General features: G+C 37.1%; 1 protein-coding gene across 1 annotated transcript in view; it reads left to right on the forward strand.

Moving 5' to 3' along the window:
• The window catches only part of LOC140172692 (phospholipid-transporting ATPase ABCA3-like), a 69,811-nt gene extending 48,991 nt beyond the window's left edge, over positions 1-20,820 (forward strand). Inside the window, 17 exon segments of the mRNA XM_072195823.1 lie at positions 159-332; positions 1,685-1,811; positions 3,339-3,492; positions 4,436-4,544; positions 5,167-5,236; positions 7,046-7,116; positions 7,467-7,556; positions 8,624-8,720; positions 9,509-9,612; positions 10,068-10,097; positions 10,259-10,416; positions 12,268-12,334; positions 13,777-13,880; positions 14,218-14,310; positions 15,262-15,376; positions 16,295-16,426; positions 20,533-20,820. Coding sequence (XP_072051924.1) covers positions 159-332; positions 1,685-1,811; positions 3,339-3,492; positions 4,436-4,544; positions 5,167-5,236; positions 7,046-7,116; positions 7,467-7,556; positions 8,624-8,720; positions 9,509-9,612; positions 10,068-10,097; positions 10,259-10,416; positions 12,268-12,334; positions 13,777-13,880; positions 14,218-14,310; positions 15,262-15,376; positions 16,295-16,426; positions 20,533-20,667 — 1,830 coding nt within the window. The 3' untranslated portion in view covers positions 20,668-20,820.
• Positions 20,821-21,164: the final 344 nt, after the last annotated feature.

The raw sequence follows: 21,164 nt of genomic DNA on the forward strand, positions 1-21,164 counted from the left end.
CTTTATTAACCTATGATGTCATGCATATTAAGCAGTTTTTAAAAATATTAAAATAAAATACTAAATGTTACTAATATAATTTCCGTCTATCATACCAGTTTTTCCATGATCAATGTTACTTGTAAAATCACTCAAGCCAATTTTTTCTTCCTTTTTAGGCCAAGCATCTTCAGATGGTTAGCGGTCTGGATCCATTGACCTATTGGTTGGCCAACTTTGCCTGGGATATGGTCAATTATTTGGTCATATACATCATCCTCATCATTCTCTTTGCAGCATTCAATTTAGATGCATTAGCCAAAGAAAATCTTGGCACAACTGCTTTACTCTTGGTAGGTGTAAAGTTTTTTGCTTGTGCCACTGGGTTTGTTAAAAAAGTGAAACTTAATTAATATTGTGACAAAATATTTCCTTGGTTTTTGTGTGCTTTCATTGCTTCACACACCAAGCACAAGCACAAAAAACAAGCCACCTTGTCATCTTTCTCCTCCAACCACAACCAGTTCCATTTATTTTTACATTCATTAAAACCATTTTTTCGTCCATATTGTTTCAATTGCACCGCTTCAAAAAATGAAATTTGATGATGTGCACTCACATGAACCTGAGATGAATATTCGTCTCAGCACTACCTAAGACTTTCTTCTTGGCACTTTATGTATGCCTATTTGTAATACGCTAAGTGCTATCGGGAGCCGGCAAAATTGGCAATAAAGATGTGCCACAGTGTTGCCAGTGCAATATTCGTCACACTGTAGAGACGCAAGATTAAAATATCTTGTGATATTTTGTTAAACGAGTGGTCAGAATATAGGAGGTCATTTTTTGGTTTTGCAAAAAACACTGAAATTCCAGCAAAAAAAAACAACAACGGTATTTATAGTAGCATCTATGGTGATAGCTAAAGTGATATGTTTCTGTGACCATGCAGACAGGGTTGTGTCACCACCAAATCTGTCTCATTTCTATGTACTAAGTTAAAGTACCACAAAGCTGACTCAGGCATGAGAATTTTCCTGCTTTTGTAGGATTTCCTGCTTTTTGTGGTCCAAATTTCCTCACTTGCTTTTAATTTCAGCCTGTTTTTGGCATTTTTAGCATCATTTCACATGCTTTTTCAGGCTTTTTCAAACTTTTCAGGTTTTTTCATGGATGATCATTCTCATGCCTGCTGACTCGCTACCTCAAGTTAGCTCAATTAGTAAGGCACTACAGTGGTGTAACTAGGGTTGGTAGAAACAAAATTGGCGCCCCTACCCCCACCTGAGAATATCTTAGACGTGGGGGTGTGGGAATAGCATCGGCATATTTTTTTAAGTGAGGCCGATTTGGCACCCCCTAGTGGTAGCGACGGGGCACATTGCCCCCCCCTTGTCCCCCTAGTTACGCCACTGAGGCACTAGACTCTGGTGTGTGACAATGCAATAGTGTCGTTATTCTGTTCTCTTGGCTTGTTTGAAATTCCCCCGGTCATTGGCCAATATGAACAATGTGTTCTGTAATATTTGATCACTTTATCTGGAGGGGCTTTCCAGTGTTCATGTTCAAAATGATATTGGTTGAACTTGAATGTTGTTATTGTCACAAATACTGAGTTCATGATCATAAAAAGTTGGATGAAGAAAATCTTTGTAACTCAAAAACAAAAACTTATTACCTTGAATGTTTGCTATTTATGTTTCAGATCTTGTTTGGTTGGGCAGCGATCCCATTTGTGTACCTAATATCAACGATGTTCAAGACGCCAATCACAGCTTATGCCATAGTGACAGCAGTGTTATCGATCCTTGGTTTGGTAAGTTTGTCTGTCTGTGCGTTTGTCACTCACATGGAGTCCAAAACTGTTTTTTCGGCAAAGGCTTCAAATCAAACAGTGATTGATGTTTAAATATATTTCATACACTCTTAGATAGCAAGAACCAATCAGAGCAAGTGTTAGAAAAATCCAAACCATGCATTGATTGTGTCTAATTGCACTCCGCGTACTACCCGCAATGCTTTCGTGTGCGTTCGCCTCTCGTAGGCTTGATTCATTTTTCGGGTGGGTTGATGCATTTATATTTGGTTCTATTTTCCTATATTTTTAGTGATAATTTTGTTATAAAAACAGCAAATATCACATGTTTTTTCTTCTTGTGTATGAAATAGGTTAATGAACTTGTATTACGTATTGCTCGAGAAATTAGACAAAATAATGCACTTGCGCTGATGTTGATGTGTCTAATGCACTCCCCCTTCTGTGCTCGTGCATTAGACGCATCAACAACAGCGCACATGCATTATTTTGTCTAATTTCTCTTCCAACAAGTAATACGCGTTCATTAACCTATAAATATAAGCATGATAAATATTGCGCATGTAGTTCTTGATATGCCTAATTGGCACCATGCATCATGGCGCTGGTCACAATTAAACAAGTGCATACTTCAAATTTGCTGGGTGTATAATGAATTAATCCAGAGTACATGACCTCTATGAGCAACACAACATGATAGCAAAACGAAGGCTTATAATATCCAAATATTTCTGTCAGATACATTGGGAATAAGCATTAGTTTGACCCAATTGTCCAGTCTGAGTTTGCAAAATCGGTTCATTTTCTGGCACATCTAAGCAACAACGTTAACACAAGTGATATTAAACTACTCAAATCATTCCGTATATTGACTTTTTAAGCTGATTTATGAGGAAAATATCAGTATTTTGGTTAAATGTCTAAAGTGAGTCCATAGAGGACAGTATTCTTTTCTTTATTCTTTTTTTTGCATTTTGCAGTTAATTGCCATGTCACATTTTTTGGGGTCAAAAAGTTGTGTTTTTTTCCTAAGCCTACATGTATTCAGTCTCTTATACCGACACACACCTTATGCACCTTTGTGTCATAACCACTTTAGGTATAGAACATTTTTCGTTTTAGCTATAGCCCCCTCTCCAGAAATATTTAATTATATTTGTACTTGCTCAAGTAGCATTTTGTGCAAATTTTATTACACAATTTGTTGCCGTTCTTTTTTATGAGCATTTAAGTGCCTAAAACGGCCTAAAATGAGGCTATAGCGTCCTTTCCCGCCTTCTCTAATATTAATCTCCATAGACTTTACATGTAAAATGATACGGTCCATTAAAAAAAAGACAACAAATTATGTTATAAAATTTGCACAAAATGTTAATTGAGCAAGTACGTATGCAATGCACTAGTTTTTGTGAGGGGCTATACGAAATATTTTTTTATGTATTGTATGTATGGTCTTTTCAAAAATAAAATGTCCATCTTAAACATATTACGGCTCACATATTGATGCAAATATATTGTTTATTTCCAGTTACTCTTATGGCAGTGTTTATTTTGGAACTAATAGGTGATGAGTATAAAGAAAAGTCCGAAAAATGCGACTACGTCTTTAGCCTCATACCCACATACTGCTTGTCTCGCTCACTCATGGTGATGTCACAGAATGAAGCAAGTAGGCAACTCTGCATTGACTCGAATGTGTAAGTGATAAATTAATTGGAAATTATAAATCTAATCAACTGGACTCACTTAAAGAGGAAGCCCTACCAGAGCAGTTCTTCTGGGGTGAACCAAACCTGCCTGGTTATCGAATTAATCAGCGACAAGATTATCTCTGAATTTGGAAGGTGCTAATTGATGTTTTAATGTTATTGCATCAATTAGCACCTGTAAAATTCAGAGATAACCTTGTCACTGATTAATTTGATAACCAGGCAGGTTTGGTTCACCCCAGAAGAGCTGCTCTGGTGGGGCTCCCTCTTTAACCTAATGACCATTCCGAATTATGGGCTTTTCCCGGAGTGGCTATATGGTGAATTTATTTGTCTCAAAGTTAAGAGTAGAAATTAAGCACTTGATTTCCCTTCATAATCCTTTCATTTTAGGCCACGCTATATGTATACCTTGCTCGAATCAGTAAAGTAAAATCAAATTTTAGATTTTCTCAAAAACTGTTAATTTTTTGCAGGAATCTGTTTTGCTGGTTGGATTCCTTGCATCATTTCCTTTCTGAAAATCTATACTTTATATACTTCTCATCATTACATTAAACGATACAATAAAAACTATATCTAAATTACTGACTCAAGGAAGGTATGCAGACTATAGTTTGATCAGCTCGTAATAGGCGGGACCTGTCTGGTCTTTATTTTGTGTATTTTAATACACAAAATAAAGACCTTATTTTGTATATTTTAATACACAAAATAAAGACCTTATTTTGTGTATTTTAATACACAAAATAAAGACCACACAGGTCCCGCCTATTACATGTTAAAGAAAGTAGACAAAAAGTATATGACTTGAGTTAATAATTTGTGATGCTTCTGGTACGGAGAAGGCTTTATTCATGTTCAATGGCCAAAAGTACATATGAGGTTTTTCCCACCCAGTAACAAACCAATTTTTCCTTGACTCATTTAGGATCTGCGATTATGATAACCTGGCTTGGGAAAGTCCTGGCATCGGAAAGTACTGTTTGTATCTCGCACTGGAAGGAATAATCTACCTCTTGCTGACCGTTCTTATTGAGGTTAGTTTAGCCCTCTCCGCGCGGGTGTTGACTGCAGACGATGACCATATTTAGAATCGGCATGTAAAATGCATTAAAATGAGTACAAACATGCCTAGTACTGCTTCAGTGGTTCTTGAGATAGCTCTTAATATTTTGAGAAAATATCTCAAAACTTTTTTATGTCAAGCCTGTGGCTAGCACGCAGAGCGTTTAAATGTGCTAGTGTGCGATGCGTAATTCTTCTTTCCCCTGTTCATGAGCAGATAGTTTAATTGAGGCATTTTGGGCAGATTTTATTTTGGCAGATATTTCTTGGCAGTATTGCAAAAGATATTTTTCAAGAGGATTTTTACAAAAAATACTGAAAATGTGCGAGCATCTTTTATATATAACCAATCAATTTCTGGCAATTTGACGTTTTTATTCAACTATGCATCCGCTGTGTCAAGTAAGAGCAATGGGGTATGTGAACAATGATACCACACCATGCTTATCCAACACACTGTCACCAGTGTGTGAGAGCAATGGGGTATGTGAACAATGATACCACACCATGCTTATCGAACACACTGTCACCAGTGTGTAAGAGCAATGGGGTATGTGAACAATGATACCACACCATGCTTATCACTGTCACCAGTGTGTAAGAGCAATGGGGTATGTGAACAATGATACCACACCATGCTTATCCAACACACTGTCACCAGTGTGTAAGAGCAATGGGGTATGTGAACAATGATACCACACCATGCTTATCGAACACACTGTCACCAGTGTGTAAGAGCAATGGGGTATGTGAACAATGATACCACACCATGCTTATCACTGTCACCAGTGTGTAAGAGCAATGGGGTATGTGAACAATGATACCACACCATGCTTATCGAACACACTGTCACCAGTGTGTGATTGTTTGTGGTGTTTTTGTTTACCACATGCGACATCTTTCTGAACTAATTTCCAAAGCTTTCTGATCAGCTGCTGAAAAGGTCATTAGTTTACTTTTCTTGGACCATATTTTAGATGAGCCTGCAGAATCCCATTAGCATTATCATCTATCTTTGATACTGAAAAGAATTCTGGTAAACATGTGGAAAATTATAATAAGTAACAAGTAATATTTTATTTCGTATCACTATAAGGCCCAAAAAATAATTTGTTTGCTTGCCCTCCATCGACTGACCCAAAACTGGCCAAATTCAAGTGACAGTTAATAATTTTAATGGTTTTATATGTTACTTTTTCTGCGTGTAAATATCATTTCAAAGCTGGAAGACAAGCAAACAATTTTTTTGCCAAAGGGAAAACTTTATGCATGTACATTTTGTAAATGTAAATATAGACACATGCTCTTGTCTCACTTCCTACATGTATGTTACTTGCTTTAACAAAACTATTTTTGTGGAGCTTTTCCAAGTAACAACTGGAGTGCTTCAGGGTGATGTGTTGGCACCAATCCTGTTCATTATCCTGGTAGACTACCTTCTGATGAAATCAACTTCTGGAATTGACGCTGGAATTGTTACCTACCCACGTCAGTCAAGCAGGTATCCTGCCAAGATGTTGAATGACCTGGATTTTGCTGATGATATTGCCCTGCTGGAATCTTCCATAGCCCGGGCCCAGTCACAGCTTACTAGGACTGCAACTGCAGCAGCAGATCTAGGCCTTGTCATCAGCGCACCTAAGACAGAATATATGACTGCAAAGTGTAACGCCCAACCAGCACTTGAAGTCAATGGTAGTACCATCAACCATGTCACAGACCTCAAGTATTTGGGTTCCAAGATATGGGCTCTAGTGTTGGAGACCTAAAAAGAAGAAAAGCACTAGCCTGGGCAGCTTTCTGGAAACTGGAACGCCTTTGGAAAGCCCGTCCCTGCCAATCGAAACAAAAATCAAGCTGTTTCAGACAACGTGTGTTACTGTCTTACTGTACGGGTGCGTGTCATGGGTGAATACCAAGGACATGGAAAACAAAATCAATGCATTTGCAACATCTTGCTACAGAGTCATGTTAAACATCAAGCGTGTGGATCGGATTCCAAATGAAACCATCTACAACCTGACCAACACCACTCCACTGGTTGCCAAAGTCAAGATTCATCAACTCAAATTTCTCGGCCATACACTGCGTCTTGAAGATGGCGTGCCTGTGAAAGAATATGCGCTTTATATTCCACCACATGGGAAGAGGAAACCAGGACGGCCGCAAGCACACTGTACTTACAGTATGTCCAGCACCTCCTGGGAGATACTGAAGGGATGCTGCAGCCAAACAAAATTGTTTTGCTTGCCCAAGATCGCATTAGTTGGAGAAAGCTTGTAGTCGCCTGCTCCGCAGCCGACTGATGATGTGGAGCTGATCTGTGGTGTAATGGTTCATCATATTGTAGGCTGATCAGGGTTCCGTTCATTGCTATTAGAAGTGAATCATAATACAACAAATTTCTGCTTGTTCTTTCTACTTCAAACCTATTTATACGTAAGTGGTTAATTTCTCTCTTTGTTTTTATCAGGTGAATTTTTCATCCCGTCATTTTCCAAAGCGACGCTGAAGCAACATGAAGCAACTGATGGATATCAAGAGGTATGCTTTAATAAGAGTCATTAAAATGCAAACTTTTAAAGTTAATGTCAGTTATATCATGCTACTTAAATTCATCAGTTTATATTGGCATTCAATGCTTTCACCACTAGCCACACCATTGAAAACCTATATTATTATCACTAATATTTGAGTAGTGACTTATGTTTTCATCCAGTTTATTCTTGCATATCTCCAGACCCAATCTGACACATTTGTCAAACACTTTTGGGCTACTATGAGCCATTAACATCAGATGGTGTCAGTGGGCTCAAGAGAGATTGGTACACTGTTGGTAAATGGCACCTCTGTTGATTGATTCACTGTTATAAATATCCTTGATATTTTTTCAGGATGGAGATGTAGCTCGGGAGAGGATAAAAATTGACACACTTGAACCGACTCAAGGGGAATATGCCGTCATCCTCAAAAACCTATCTAAGGTAATGCTAATGAACTTGTGACAGTGGTGTAGCATGGGTCATCATATGGGGGGGGCACTGACCATGATGGGGGGGACACCAGGTCTGATGGGGGCACAAGCCATTTTTTTGCTATTTTCCTATGGGATTTTCTCAATTTTGCAATCAATTGTGCCCCTATGATGCTACACCACTGACTCATGATGTATTCGAACTTGTCAAACTCTTGCATTGGAGAGAGAGAGAGATTCGGTGAGTCAAGGCATGAGAAAAGATAGATTAAAATAGTGAGAGAGAAGGGTAAAAGAAACAAAAAGAAAATGGGAGTGAGAGAGATAGACAGAGAAGAGAAAAGAATTGGAAGTGGAAGGTATACCCAGGGGCACTTTTCAGCCAGCCTGTAATTGGTAAGGCTTACAATTACATGAAGGTCATTTGGATTTACAGGCATATTGGGTGTGGATGTTTTTGTCGGTTATAAAATAGTTGGGTCTGTAGAATGGATAGTATTGGCATGAAGGTAGTTGAACATAAATTGGGCGGTTTGGAAAATGCAAAGGTCTGGAGTTTAAGTGCTCAGATAGACTTGAATAAAGGGTCGGTGTGGTGATTTAACAATAGGGATTATTTTGGCTGTTTTAAATTTTGATGGAACAATGCCAGTCGATTGGGCCAACAATTTTAGGCATGATTGGGTCAAATCTGGGTCTGTTAAAGACAAATCAAACAGAGAACACAAAACAGATAATAACACAAATATAATGTTGTATACCAAAGTTATACAAACTTAAGCAAAATTACCAATCCATGTTTTACAAATAAAAATTGTGATTGCATTTGGAGTACAGTGGAAAAGATATAAAATAAATTCGGCAATTCCAATTAAAATCTGTACACTTTCTATCGAAGACATGAGCTTATAATCTTCCACACAGGGAGTGCAAATATCAAATGGGGCTACCTGAATGGGTGACTATAATTTGAAATTGTCACTTCTGTGTGGGAGATTCAAGTCATATCTGATCCATAGGGTGTATGTACTTGACTAGACTTAGTCCATTGCACCCTTTTGTTTGTTTATATTACAGGTGTATAGAAAATGTCGAGGCAAGTCACTCCTAGCTGTGGACCAACTGTGTCTAGCTATACCCAAAGGAGAATGCTTTGGATTACTAGGTGTAAATGGTCAGTAGAAATCATCGCAGGTATTTGATTTTTGAATAAATAAATAGTATTAAGGGGTGCCGGTGGGGTATGAACCTTTGGACAGTATTTATTGTGGGACATTAGAGCACATCAGACATATCGAGTTGCATTCTGAATACGAAGAATGTCCTTCTGATTTCAAATAATTTTGATTTTTTGAAATTTGCAATGTAATACACATTTTATGGCAAATGATTAAAAATTGATATTTTTGATATTTAACAGTACTCGAAGTAAACTTTATAAATCTGATGATATGTACTTAAAGTGTATGTAGGTGGGATGAAAAGCGGATGATCAACTGAAAATTTGGATATTATATGGATTTTTTTTCCAAAAACACCCAAAAAATTAGGTCTTTTGGGGAAAAAATCCATATCTTCAATATGAAAGGTCAAAATTTTCAATTGATCGTCGGCTTTTCCTCCCAGCTACATACACTTTAAGAAATATATCATTAGATTTATAAAATTTACTTTGAGGACTGCTATATATCAAAAATATGAAAAATATCAAATTTTAATAATTTGTCATAAAATTTGTATTATATCGTGAATATCAAAAAATGAAAATTATTTGATATCAGAAAGACATTTTTCGTATTCAGAATGCAATATGATATGTCTGATGTGCTCTCATGTCCCACAAAAAATACTGTCGAAACGCTCAAAACGCTCATTCCAGATCCCTTAAGACGAGTTTTAATTCACCCAGTTTGTTCACTGTTGTTATATACTTTATTTTTTATTCTGTTCTTGTTTTGTTAGGTGCTGGTAAGACTACAACATTTAATATGTTGACTGGTGACTTAGCCATCTCTGCTGGTACTGCCTACATGGAAGGATTTGACATACAGAAAGATAGACGCAAGGTATTTTATGTCCCTATCATACTAAATGTAGCCATCACTGTGATTAAGAGATAAAGGGCTATTCAAGAAGTCCATACAGGCATACACCCCCTATGCAAGATATAACCTCGATCTTCCACACAGGGAGTGTGAATTTCAAATGGGATTACCTTGAATTGGTGATTCCATTTGAAATCTACACTCCCTGTGTGGGAGATTAAGGTTATGTATTCCATAGGAGGTACTTTAACTGGACTAGCCCAAATTGCTGGTGATCAACTGCAGTAGCAGTATCAATTGTACATATGCAACCAGCAATGCTGTTAGGCCTTAACCCAATATTGGTTCAGTGGTTCTTGAGATGGCTCTTGATATTTTGAGAAATATCTCAAACTTCAAAATTCATATTTTGAAGCCTACGGCCAGCATGCATGCAAAGTATTAACACCAACTTTCACTACAATTTCACATTTCAGGTCCAGCAACGAATTGGATACTGCCCTCAGGTAAGACCGGCTTCAATATTTGTGTGTTAATGTGTTTGTGTGTGGGGATTTATAGACTAAATCCTGACCCTAAAACCTAGCCCTAACTCTAATCTTAATCTTTAAATCTAACCATTATCCTAATTTCTAAATTGTCTTTTCTTGGTTTTTCTCTATTTTAGTTTGATGCATTGGTGGAGAAGCTAACAGGGCGTGAGATGTTGCAACTGTTTGCTAGACTGCGTGGAATACCTAGAAATGAAATGGAGCGTATTGTGAAAGCTACTATTACTCATCTCAACCTGGACAAATGGGCGGATAAATTGTGTGGAACCTACAGGTGAGTGTCGGATGACGCAATGGGCTGTTCCATTTAAAATCCACACTACCCCTGTGAAAGATTTGGGAAAAAACACATTAGGCAGCTACATTTGAATTTCATACACCCTTTGAGAAAGATTCAACCTGAATCTTCACATAGAGGGAGGGTGAGTTTCAAATGGAGATGCCTAATGCAAACATTCCATTTGAAATTCATACTCCCCCTGAGGAAGATATTTCCAAAATCTTTCACAGGGGAGTATGGATTTTAAATGGAATAGCACATTGTTCACATATCACAGTGAACTTTAAGTAGGTATATCACCTCAAAAATAAGCGCAGCAGAAAAACGTTATTTAATGTTTCTACACGAATGAGCTTTATTAAAGCATCAAAAATCAAAAAACGGAATTGAAATGGGTCAATGCATTGTGATGTAGTGTCAATTTTAAGATGCTCGTAAATGGAATTAAAACCTGCCACAAATGGCTATAATGACAAAATTGGCACATTTCGAGATTTTGAAGGTTTATTTGGACGCTTGCTTGAAAAAGCAGCGGTAATTTAAGTACCACAGGTTAAATGCCTATCTTTCCTAACTTCGTTAAAGAAAACAAAATTAAAAAATCTATCATTGAATAATTATAATAAATTTACCAAATATACTATTTTAGCAAATTCAGCCAATCTGCAGACAAATTAAAGGTGAAAAAATGACAAGTTCAGCTAATTAATATGCAAAATTGATGCCAATAGAAAACCGTACATGATATCAGGGTGCGGTTTTTTTGCACACATATGTATACAAAGTTATTTCAATTGATAACAAAAAATACACAAAAAGTAATTAATTATGCAAATTAGCTAATTACAGGTAATTATGTATTCATGATATTTTTATGTAAATTAGGCATAAGTAATTTTGGGTTTTTTCAATATTTAATGAAAGTCTATTCATTCACCATAAATTTGTCAAGTATGAACCTGCTATGATGTTGAATAAAGAAACTGCAGTTAATTACTTAAATATAATACAAAAAATACGAAATTTGACATTTTGACGATGTCTGGAATAGAATTTTCATTTTTTTCTGTAAACATGGTATGTGTCACCATTGCTCAAAGCCAAATCCGAAAAGTAAAAATAAAAATTCATTTGCAATGAGACTTTAAATTAACATTTTGTTATCTGGATTAACACGGGAAGACAAATGGTAAGCGGAAAAGCCATCCCCACTGTACCAGCGTATACAAAAATAGTATGGCCTTGGACACACACAATGGCTTAGAGCTATTGAGGTTTGGAAAATTACTCCCTAAAAATATCTTTGATATAATGTTTTGTTTCAACTAGTTTTCTCGAAGTGTGTCATTCGTTGTCGGCGGAAATAATTTACATGCTAAGAAGGATTAGTATTTCAGCTAAATGGTGGTAGTCCTTTATTTCAATAGGCCTATATTTACTGATTTATGAGCGATCTTCAAAAATCCATAAAACAGGCAGTATAGCTCTTAAACAAAACAATTTTTTAATTTTGGGGACCCGATAGTAGCCTCGGGAAGGCTTCACACACCATATATTAAAAATTCAAACAATTTGGATAAATGAAGCATAATGAGAAATTCATTTATCGACATGGATGTTTTCTAAAATTGGCCAACTTTGAAGTGCACGCTTTTCAATTCACTGTTATGCTTGCATGCACAGTGTAGCAGAATGATCGTGCAGCCACTGTGACATACCTACTTTAAGTGCAAAAGAAATGATGTGTGTGTGGAATAGTGGCGAAATCTCTGAATGCACTTATAATGTAAATTTTTTATATAAAAACACCAGCTGTAAAATTGTTTCTTTTTTTTTTTTTTTCAGTGGAGGCAACAAGCGTAAGCTTAATGCAGCAGCAGCCTTGGTAGGAGATCCACCCATATTGTTCCTAGTGAGTTTTCAATCTATATAATACCTGCATCTAGCATATTCTCAAATTTTAGTATTTTGTGACTCTATCATCCTCTTTTTATGGCATGTTTGAGTAGATATCCACATAAAAAGTTTATTTCCAAAATGTTGGTTGATTCTAATTTTGCATTTTGCCAGTTATCATGATTATATATATATTACACTGCTCCACTGTGCTGTAATATTGTTCTGTTAATAGAACGTAAATACAAATTTGTCAATATTGTTTTGCACACAAACAATTTGTAGCCAGAGGTTTCCATCAGTGGTATAAAATTCTCAACTTTTTTTGAGACAAATTGGGGATGATGGATCATGCAATGCCCCTTCAGTATCATCCTCATTTCTATACTGATCTTGGCCGCAATGTAAGACACAGAGCTTTGTAAATGCTACAACTCCTTTTGTTGTATGGGTTATTCTATTTTTTTTTGTCAATGTGAAAAAAAATCACAAATGTTATTGAAACCTCAAATTAATTGAGTAAAATATGGTTATATCTCCCCTGATAAAATAAGTATTTAAGTTAGCCCTGGTCATTGTTACTGATTATTTATAGTTTAAGAACTTGTTGAGAGAAATAATAGACTAATTAATGTGCAGGTGCCAAAATATATAAATTTATTTTTCATAAAGTTGTGTTTCTTCTTTCATTAAATAGAGTGCTCGATCCTGTGAAGGAGAGTGTGTACATAACATTAAAAGAAACAAATTTACTCCATTTTCACTACGATTCGTTTCGCCCGAAGGCTCCTCAGGTGAATGAGAGAAATGTAGAACAAACTTAGAGTCATGCGTTTATCGTGTTGCTTAAACATGTTTAACGCGCTTGATTTTTATAGGCTCGCTTGGTTTTTCCTTAAACATGTTTAACGCTCTGGTCGCTTTCTTGCGTGTCGCTTACGGTGTCGCTTACATATATTGTGACGGAGCTATTGGAAAACAGGGGCAATATAAATGCATTTGCCTCAGGGAAAGCTTAGTCAAGTCTTGTAGGCAATGCAAACTTTGAAAACACTGGGCATGGTGTGGGAGTTTTAACATCTTTCCTGATTGGTTGCTTGGCTTTATAGGTGTATTAAACATTTATTTTGCCTTATAGGATGAGCCCACTTCAGGCATGGATCCCAAGGCTAGACGACATCTATGGGATGCCCTCACGTCGGTCATGAAAGGAGGGCGCTCTATTGTTAAACATGTTTAACGCTCTGGTCGCTTTCTTGCGTGTCGCTTACATATATTGTGACGGAGCTATTGGAAAACAGGGGCAATATAAATGCATTTGCCTCAGGGAAAGCTTAGTCAAGTCTTGTAGGCAATGCAAACTTTGAAAACACTGGGCATGGTGTGGGAGTTTTTAACATCTTTCCTGATTGGTTGCTTGGCTTTATAGGTGTATTAAACATTTATTTTGCCTTATAGGATGAGCCCACTTCAGGCATGGATCCCAAGGCTAGACGACATCTATGGGATGCCCTCACGTCGGTCATGAAAGGAGGGCGCTCTATTGTATTGACATCACACAGGTACACTGTTTTGTTTGTTTTTTTGTTATTTACTTTTTGTTGATTGGTTGTTAAAATGAAAAAATAGTTTGCCACTGAATGTGCTACACTGGGTTATTCCAGTTGAAATCCATACACCCCCTGTGGAAGACATTACATTAATCCCCAAAACAGGGTGCGTGAATTTTAAATGGGCTTATCTGAATGGGTGACTCCATTTGAAATCTGCTCCAAGTTTATGGATTTCAACTGGAATAGCCCAATTAAAACTTCTGACAAATGAAATTAACAAGTGCCAGCACAAGCTGCCAATAAGTTTTTAAACTTACAGTTTTTTCTTCCCTTTGATCCTCTCCAGTATGGAGGAGTGTGAAGCCTTATGCACCAGGCTGGCTATCATGGTGAATGGTCAATTCAAGTGCTTAGGTAGTACACAGCATCTGAAGAGCATGTAAGTAATGACATGTAAACAAATTGGTGCTCATATAAGTGCTACATGTTGACAATATTTGGAAACAAAAGCGCAGTGATTTATAGTGTGCTATGCATAGGCATAAACCCACAAGCCTCATCACATTTTTTAGGAAATGGCTGTTCCAGTTGAAATCCACACTACCCCAGTGTAAGATTTTGAAAATATCTTCCACATGGGGAGTATGTTTTTCAAATGCAATTGGTCAGGGTTAATCATTTTAAACCCATACTCCCCCTGTATTATGGCTTTACCTATATCTTCCACAAATGGAGTGAGTATTTCAAATGGAAGTTATCTAATTGTCTATTCTATTTGAAACTCGCACTCCCTATGTGGACGACTTTAGCTAAATCTTCCACAGGGGATTTTTATATAGAATAGCCCAATTTATGTGACCACTGTGGTTCCAAACACACCATCTTTATCTTAAACCACAGCAGCTGAAAGCATTCCATCATGGATTGCAGTGTATCTGTTAGCTCCATGTAGCAAATGTATATATACAAAATATAAGAAAGAGCTGCTTAAATATTGAGTGCTATGGATAGTTTCACAATACTTAAGGGGTCATATTGTTTGAAGTGAGGAATTTTTTGTACATTTTGTGTGGCAAGTGCAAGTTTTATTATGGTACTGCAAAGCAATATGGGATAGGGCCTGCAGCTGCTGTGATATAAACCATTTAGCAATAATCAGGTAATAAGTGCACATCCAATACATACCACAATAAACCGTCACAGCCAGGATCCTGATGAGTTCTTGTATAAGTAACTGTGATAAAAAGCAGTTACCGGTAGTTCCTTGCCCATTTGGCTCAATTTCTCAAGAGAAATCTGAAATAATTCTTTCATCATTGAGAGTAAAACATAATGCCCAATTGTGATACAGATATTGTAAAATGTTCATTTTTCTGTTTCCTCCATTTAGGTATGGCAAAGGTTACACAATGGTTATCAAGACCACTGATGTTGCAGATATGGAACCCATCAAAGAATTTGTGACCAACTCATTTCAAGGAGCAGTATTAATGGAACAACATATGGTATATACAACAATTTGTTTCAGTTATTCTTAAGCATTAGTCATGATATTTCTGAAGTGGTTACAATGAGTTACGTTATACAAAAAGTGACAAGTCCAACATTAATTCTATGGGCACTACAAGCCAAATTATCAGCCTGTACAATCTATTTTGATTGGTTGAGTCCAACATTAATTCTATGGGCACTACAAGTCAAATTATCAGCCTGTACAATCTATTTTGATTGGTTGCAAAGAGGGTCTATCATGTATTGAGCCAATCAGAGATATTAAGGGTAGTTATGTGATGTCAGTAGCACTGAAGAAGGGGTTGTGCTTAAATGAGCTAAGAGATCTAAAAGCTCTATTTTGATTGGTTACTCAGATGATTATACTTTGTAATTAACCAATCAGTGGCTCTGTAAGAAATAATAATAATATAATAATAAAATGACACTTATTAAGCGCCTTATCAAACAGGTCAAAGCGCTATGACTTAATAATCTTACGCTACCATCTTACGTTACAATCATAAAAACACTCATACTGTGAAGCAAAAAAAAAGGTAGTGGTACACATGGGGTTACGCGATATCCACAAGGTTACACAAGAAGAGTCAGGTCACTAACATGTTTGCATATAGTACATTCAGGGGAATTACAGTTTGCTTCCGGATTTATTTCTCCCTGCAACCAGCACATTGTGATCTTGGGGGTTCTTGCATGTTTGTGACAATCCCGGGGTGACAAAATTATGCTGAATCATTTGATATCAGACTTTCTTCACACAAAAGTGCCAGATATTCAGGTAAGGGTTTGTTGATTGATTTATTTAGAGAACCTACCATACTTTCATGAATTTGTATAATGAAGGTGTATAGTCATAAAGTCTCACACAAATTTAATATGTTATCAACTTTTATTGATTCTGTATTTCTCAGGGTAGGCCTATGCTGCATTATCATGTCAGTAATGAGTCTCTGAGCTGGTCGTATATATTTGGCACACTGGAAGACAACAGAGAAACCCTAAAAATAACAGACTATAGCGTCAGTCAAACGTCATTGGAACAGGTAAGTGCAAATTTATATCACACATTTGGATACATTCATCATCATCATCATCATCATCATCATCAGCCGTATTCAGCCCACTGCAGGGCGAAAGCCTCCCCAAGTTGGCACCAAAGTTTCCTGTCATTTGCTTTTGCCATCCACCTGATCCCTATGAAACTTGCTATCTCATCCCTCCATCTGACTTTCTGTCTGCCTTGGTGTCTTGAGCCCAGTCAAGGCCTCCATTCTGTGACATTCTTTGTCCACCTATTATCTGTTGATCTTGCAAGATGGCCAGCCCAATGCCACTTCTTCATCTTTATTGTGTGGATTATGTCTGTAACTTCTGTTTGGCTCCTGATCCATGCCACTGTTTTCCTGTCCCTTTTGGTGTAGCCCAGCATACATCTTTCCATGCTATGCTGTGCAGTTTTCAGTTTTTGCTCCATCCATGACCATGTTTCAGCTCCATAGGTCATGGCTGGTAGTACACATTGGTTGAAAACCTTTCGTTTCAGACAAGTTATATGTAACTAAACATGGTGTTAGTAAATGGGTAGCATGTGACAACTTTTATTCTTTCATTCTATATTCGTAGGCAGTCAATGTGGTTTATCCGGTACAAGCAAAATTTCATTGGTTCCTAAGAAATGCAATCAGACTTTAAAATTTCAAAATCACAGAAAATTGTTATGTTAATTTCAGTGTTAAAGCCATGTGTTAAAGCCATAATGTACAATCTTATAATATGAAATTGATTAATTTTTTTAAAACCTGATTTTTTGGCATATTTGAAATGTTTACACATGTCCCAACTTCTACCTAAATGGAATCAGCCAAATTCATTGTGTTATTAGTAAGTCAACAGAGCAAAGTTCGACATTAAGTCATAATTCATAAAATTATGACTTCATGTTAAACGACAAAAACTTTTTAACTTTACCTTGTTATTTCAACTCAAAATGGACACGCTTCCCTTCAATCATTACTAGCATGACTAGTATTATTTCAGGATTTTGAGCTTAAAATAACATTAAAGGGACCATTGAAAGAAAAACATATTTGGTATCAAAATAAAGCTAATAACATATAGAATCCATTTCTAAAATGATAAACACAATTTTCCTTCATTTTACCCCCAAATCAGCAAATAAAGACAAAGCGCCCAATGTCGCGTTGTTCCGCCCAATTTATATGTGCAGAGACACGTGGCAACCCCTGTGACGTCAAAGTGGTTATCCTTTTCGCTGCATGGCAACACTGCATAGGCCAGACTTGGTCCTAAACCAATGCATGAACGTGTTTACAGCAATGAACTTTTCTGTGCCTTTTAGGCCTAACAAGTTTGATTAAAAAGGATAATATAAATTACAAAGCTACAATGACTGTTGCAAGATGCCGACCATGAGACGTACACTAGACTGGTGTCTATGATAGGCCTAGGCCTATATATAAATTCTAGCTACAAAATTGGCCAACAACGGGGAAATTAAACAGAAGTAAGTTAGGCCTACATATTGACAAAGTCAAAGCTGTCAGTGCTAGCTGCTCGGCTTTTGCAAGAGAGTATCATTTGTTTTGAGGCATTCTGATATAGCAACTCTTTACTTATATTTCCTCTGAAATATCTGGTGAAAACAAGGAAAGAGAAGGCAATAATGTTTCAGGTTAGCCCATGACATAATTTCTTCAGGCCTAATTAGCCTACCTCCCGGGCGTGCAGCCTAGGTTTACAACCGCCGGGCCTAAAACGCAAGCCGATCCTGACTCCGAAGTTTGGAAGCTGAATTGCGAGTTAAAGTGTGTTTGTTTGTTCTTTAAACGGTCGCTCTGTGTAGAGAGACACACTTATGGGACCAGGTTCAAAACAAAAGCCAGGCTCGGGAGAGCGAGTTGGCGCGGTTGTTTCCTCGCCTTGCACGAAATGAGGTCCCGGGTTCAACTTCAAGCCCCGGCGCGCGGCCCAAAGATTCATGTGAACTTGGTTTATCCCGATCATAGGATCCCGTATCCATGCTCGCTCTCGCAGGTTTTCTCCGGTATCTCCAGTTTCCTCCTGCTTCTCAAAAATCGGTGATTAGTTGTTTGGTTATCAAAAACTTCCTTCACCCAATGAAATTTGGGGAGCTGAAAAGATAATTGGTAAAAGTTACAATCCAAGTGCGGCTAGGTTTGCGCCAGGTTCGGCAGCATCCAGCCTAGATGATGCGATCTGATTGTGATAAGTATACCATGGCAGAGAAATTACAGCACTTTGAACCCTCCGAGATCTGGAAAAAGGCGCTATATATAAAAGCCGAAATTTATTTTTATTTATTTTTAAAAGTCTATGAAAAATGAGAAACAAATTTGAAGATAAAGAACCACGAGAGGAACATATAAAGGCCACTCCAAACAATCATGAACAATATTTACTGTCAGCCTTTAGTTTGCGTTTTCGGAAATGCTTATAGGCCTAATCCAATCTCAACTCCCACTGAAACTTGAAAGGGCAAAATGTCCGAGCGTTTTATCAAAGGTAGGCCTACAGTTACAAAGTTTATGTTGATTGGGTAAATGTTGTAAAATACAGCGTGCCCGGCTGGATATTTCGTTTGTAGAAATGACTGACATCAATTTCGCATAGCCTAGGCCTACCCCGGAGCTAACCATCCATGGATTAAAACAAGTGTAGGCCTATAATATTTCCCATTTGATGTTTGTACTTTTATTTTGGTAGCATAGGCTTATTGAAGGCCTATGTATGTTTGTAGGCGCTCCTCGTAATTTATTTCAAGAACAGCTTGCATGTCATGTTCTTCATTCAGCTACTGCCCCAGTGCCAGCGGCTCAAATAATATTGGCAAGTGTCCCGTATATAACACATGGTATATAGGGGAATAAATTGCAAAATAAAAGGGCCTAGGCCTGCTTTGGCATGTTTGGGGTATGAAAATAAGCACTTTTGAAAGTTAACTTATGGAAGAAAAGGTTTTTTACCAATTGTCAGGTTTTGGGAAAAATAATCATCTCTTGAATATTTTAAGGTAGGCCCTACGGAAAACATATATAGGCCTATAATAATAATACCCATGGGGCCCAGCTAGGCATGGGAGGTGCTCGCGTCGGACATCATCTGCAATTTATGTGTTGCGGTAAATCTTGGCGATATTCCCTTCGTTATCATCACTATCATCATAGGCCTAGGCCCCGGGGGGTCATGGGTTTATACATGCCAAGTAGGGCCTACATAAAGTCATCGGAATCATATCTTGGTCATGTTGACCGGAGGTTGAATTTATGAATAAGTAAAATAGGAAGCTGCATGCTTGATGATGATTAAAAAATAACAATTGATCGTCCCTGCCCGCTTCCTTTCGCATGGCATTAATGCCATTGAGGGAGTCTGAAATGTTTAATGCAATTTTCTTTATTATAAGGGAAAACTTTTTTTTTTTAATGTTTCAAAAGTTAATAATATTGTCAATTGATTAGATTTGCTTCTGTCCAATATAAGCATTTCATTTTAAAGACTTTGTTTTAATCATCCTCTCAGAGAACCATCAAATAACAAGAGCCTCGATCTTATCATCCTCCTCTACAAGTTACACAACTAATAATGTCCGGGAATAATACATAGGCCTAAATGATCCATTTGCATTGTAAAAAAATAATAAATGATAAATGAAAAGGCCCTCCACTTCCTCTTTTTTTTAACATGTGGCCAATCAACTGGTATTTTGTTTTTACTTGACCTTTAAATAATTATATAAGTGGTTGTATTATCATGATTTATTGCATCTGATATTTAGATCGCGATCGCTGTTGTCAAATTATCCCGGCAAAAATGTCAACAACACAAAACGCGTAACCACAATGACGTCATCCGGAAAGTGTCCAATTTTCTATTTTTGATAAATGGCCGCGCACTGTAGCGTCGGAAGGTAAATCGAGTACATTGTTTTTCATCGTATTTTTATTTCTAAAATAGTTAGTTCTTCAATTGTTTTAGATATTGATTCTATATTTTGTGGGCTTTATTTTGATACCAAATAATATTTTCTTTCAATGGTCCCTTTAAGGCTTTAAGCTATGAACATTTTTCATGTCTTAAACTTTTTATTTTGTTGTTATTTTTACCCCAGGTGTTTATCAACTTTGCTAAACATCAACATGAGGATTCAAATGCTAAGAAGGGGAAGAGCAGCAAGAATAAATCAGAAGTAGTATTTGCACAGAGAGCCTCCCTGAGGCAAAGGCAAAATGCTACAGATGTGTAGATATTGACATCATTGGGCAGCCAGTCACAAGCTAGACTACAGGTGCATGTGGAATACGTACCTCACATGCTTGCTGCTAGCCTCAATGTGTACGAGTAGAAACAAGTATATATCAGTGAGAATCTTCAGATTTTGTTGTTTTTCTTGAGTCAAAAAATACATGAGACATTATACCGTATTCACTCGATAGTTAGCACATGTGCTTCCTATCGAGGGCTTTTGAAAAAATAAAAAAAAAAAAAAAAATGAACAGCGCCATCCACAAAAGTGACAAAAGTGTAAAGGGTTTTGAGCAAATCATCGATACACATAGCTATATACTGAACAATTAAACCTCACAATTTGTGTGTTAACTACATTAGCTCAGTTGGTAAAGCGACAGACTTTGAATCATCTTAAGAAGAAGCGAACTGAGCAGGAGTTCGAGGCTCGTTATAAACTTTTCCGTTGCTTTATTTTTTATTTTGGGGTTTGAGCTTTTCTTCATAAATTTAATC

This window comes from Amphiura filiformis, chromosome 16 (genome assembly GCF_039555335.1).
Source record: "Amphiura filiformis chromosome 16, Afil_fr2py, whole genome shotgun sequence".
NCBI classification, from domain to species: domain Eukaryota; kingdom Metazoa; phylum Echinodermata; class Ophiuroidea; order Amphilepidida; family Amphiuridae; genus Amphiura; species Amphiura filiformis.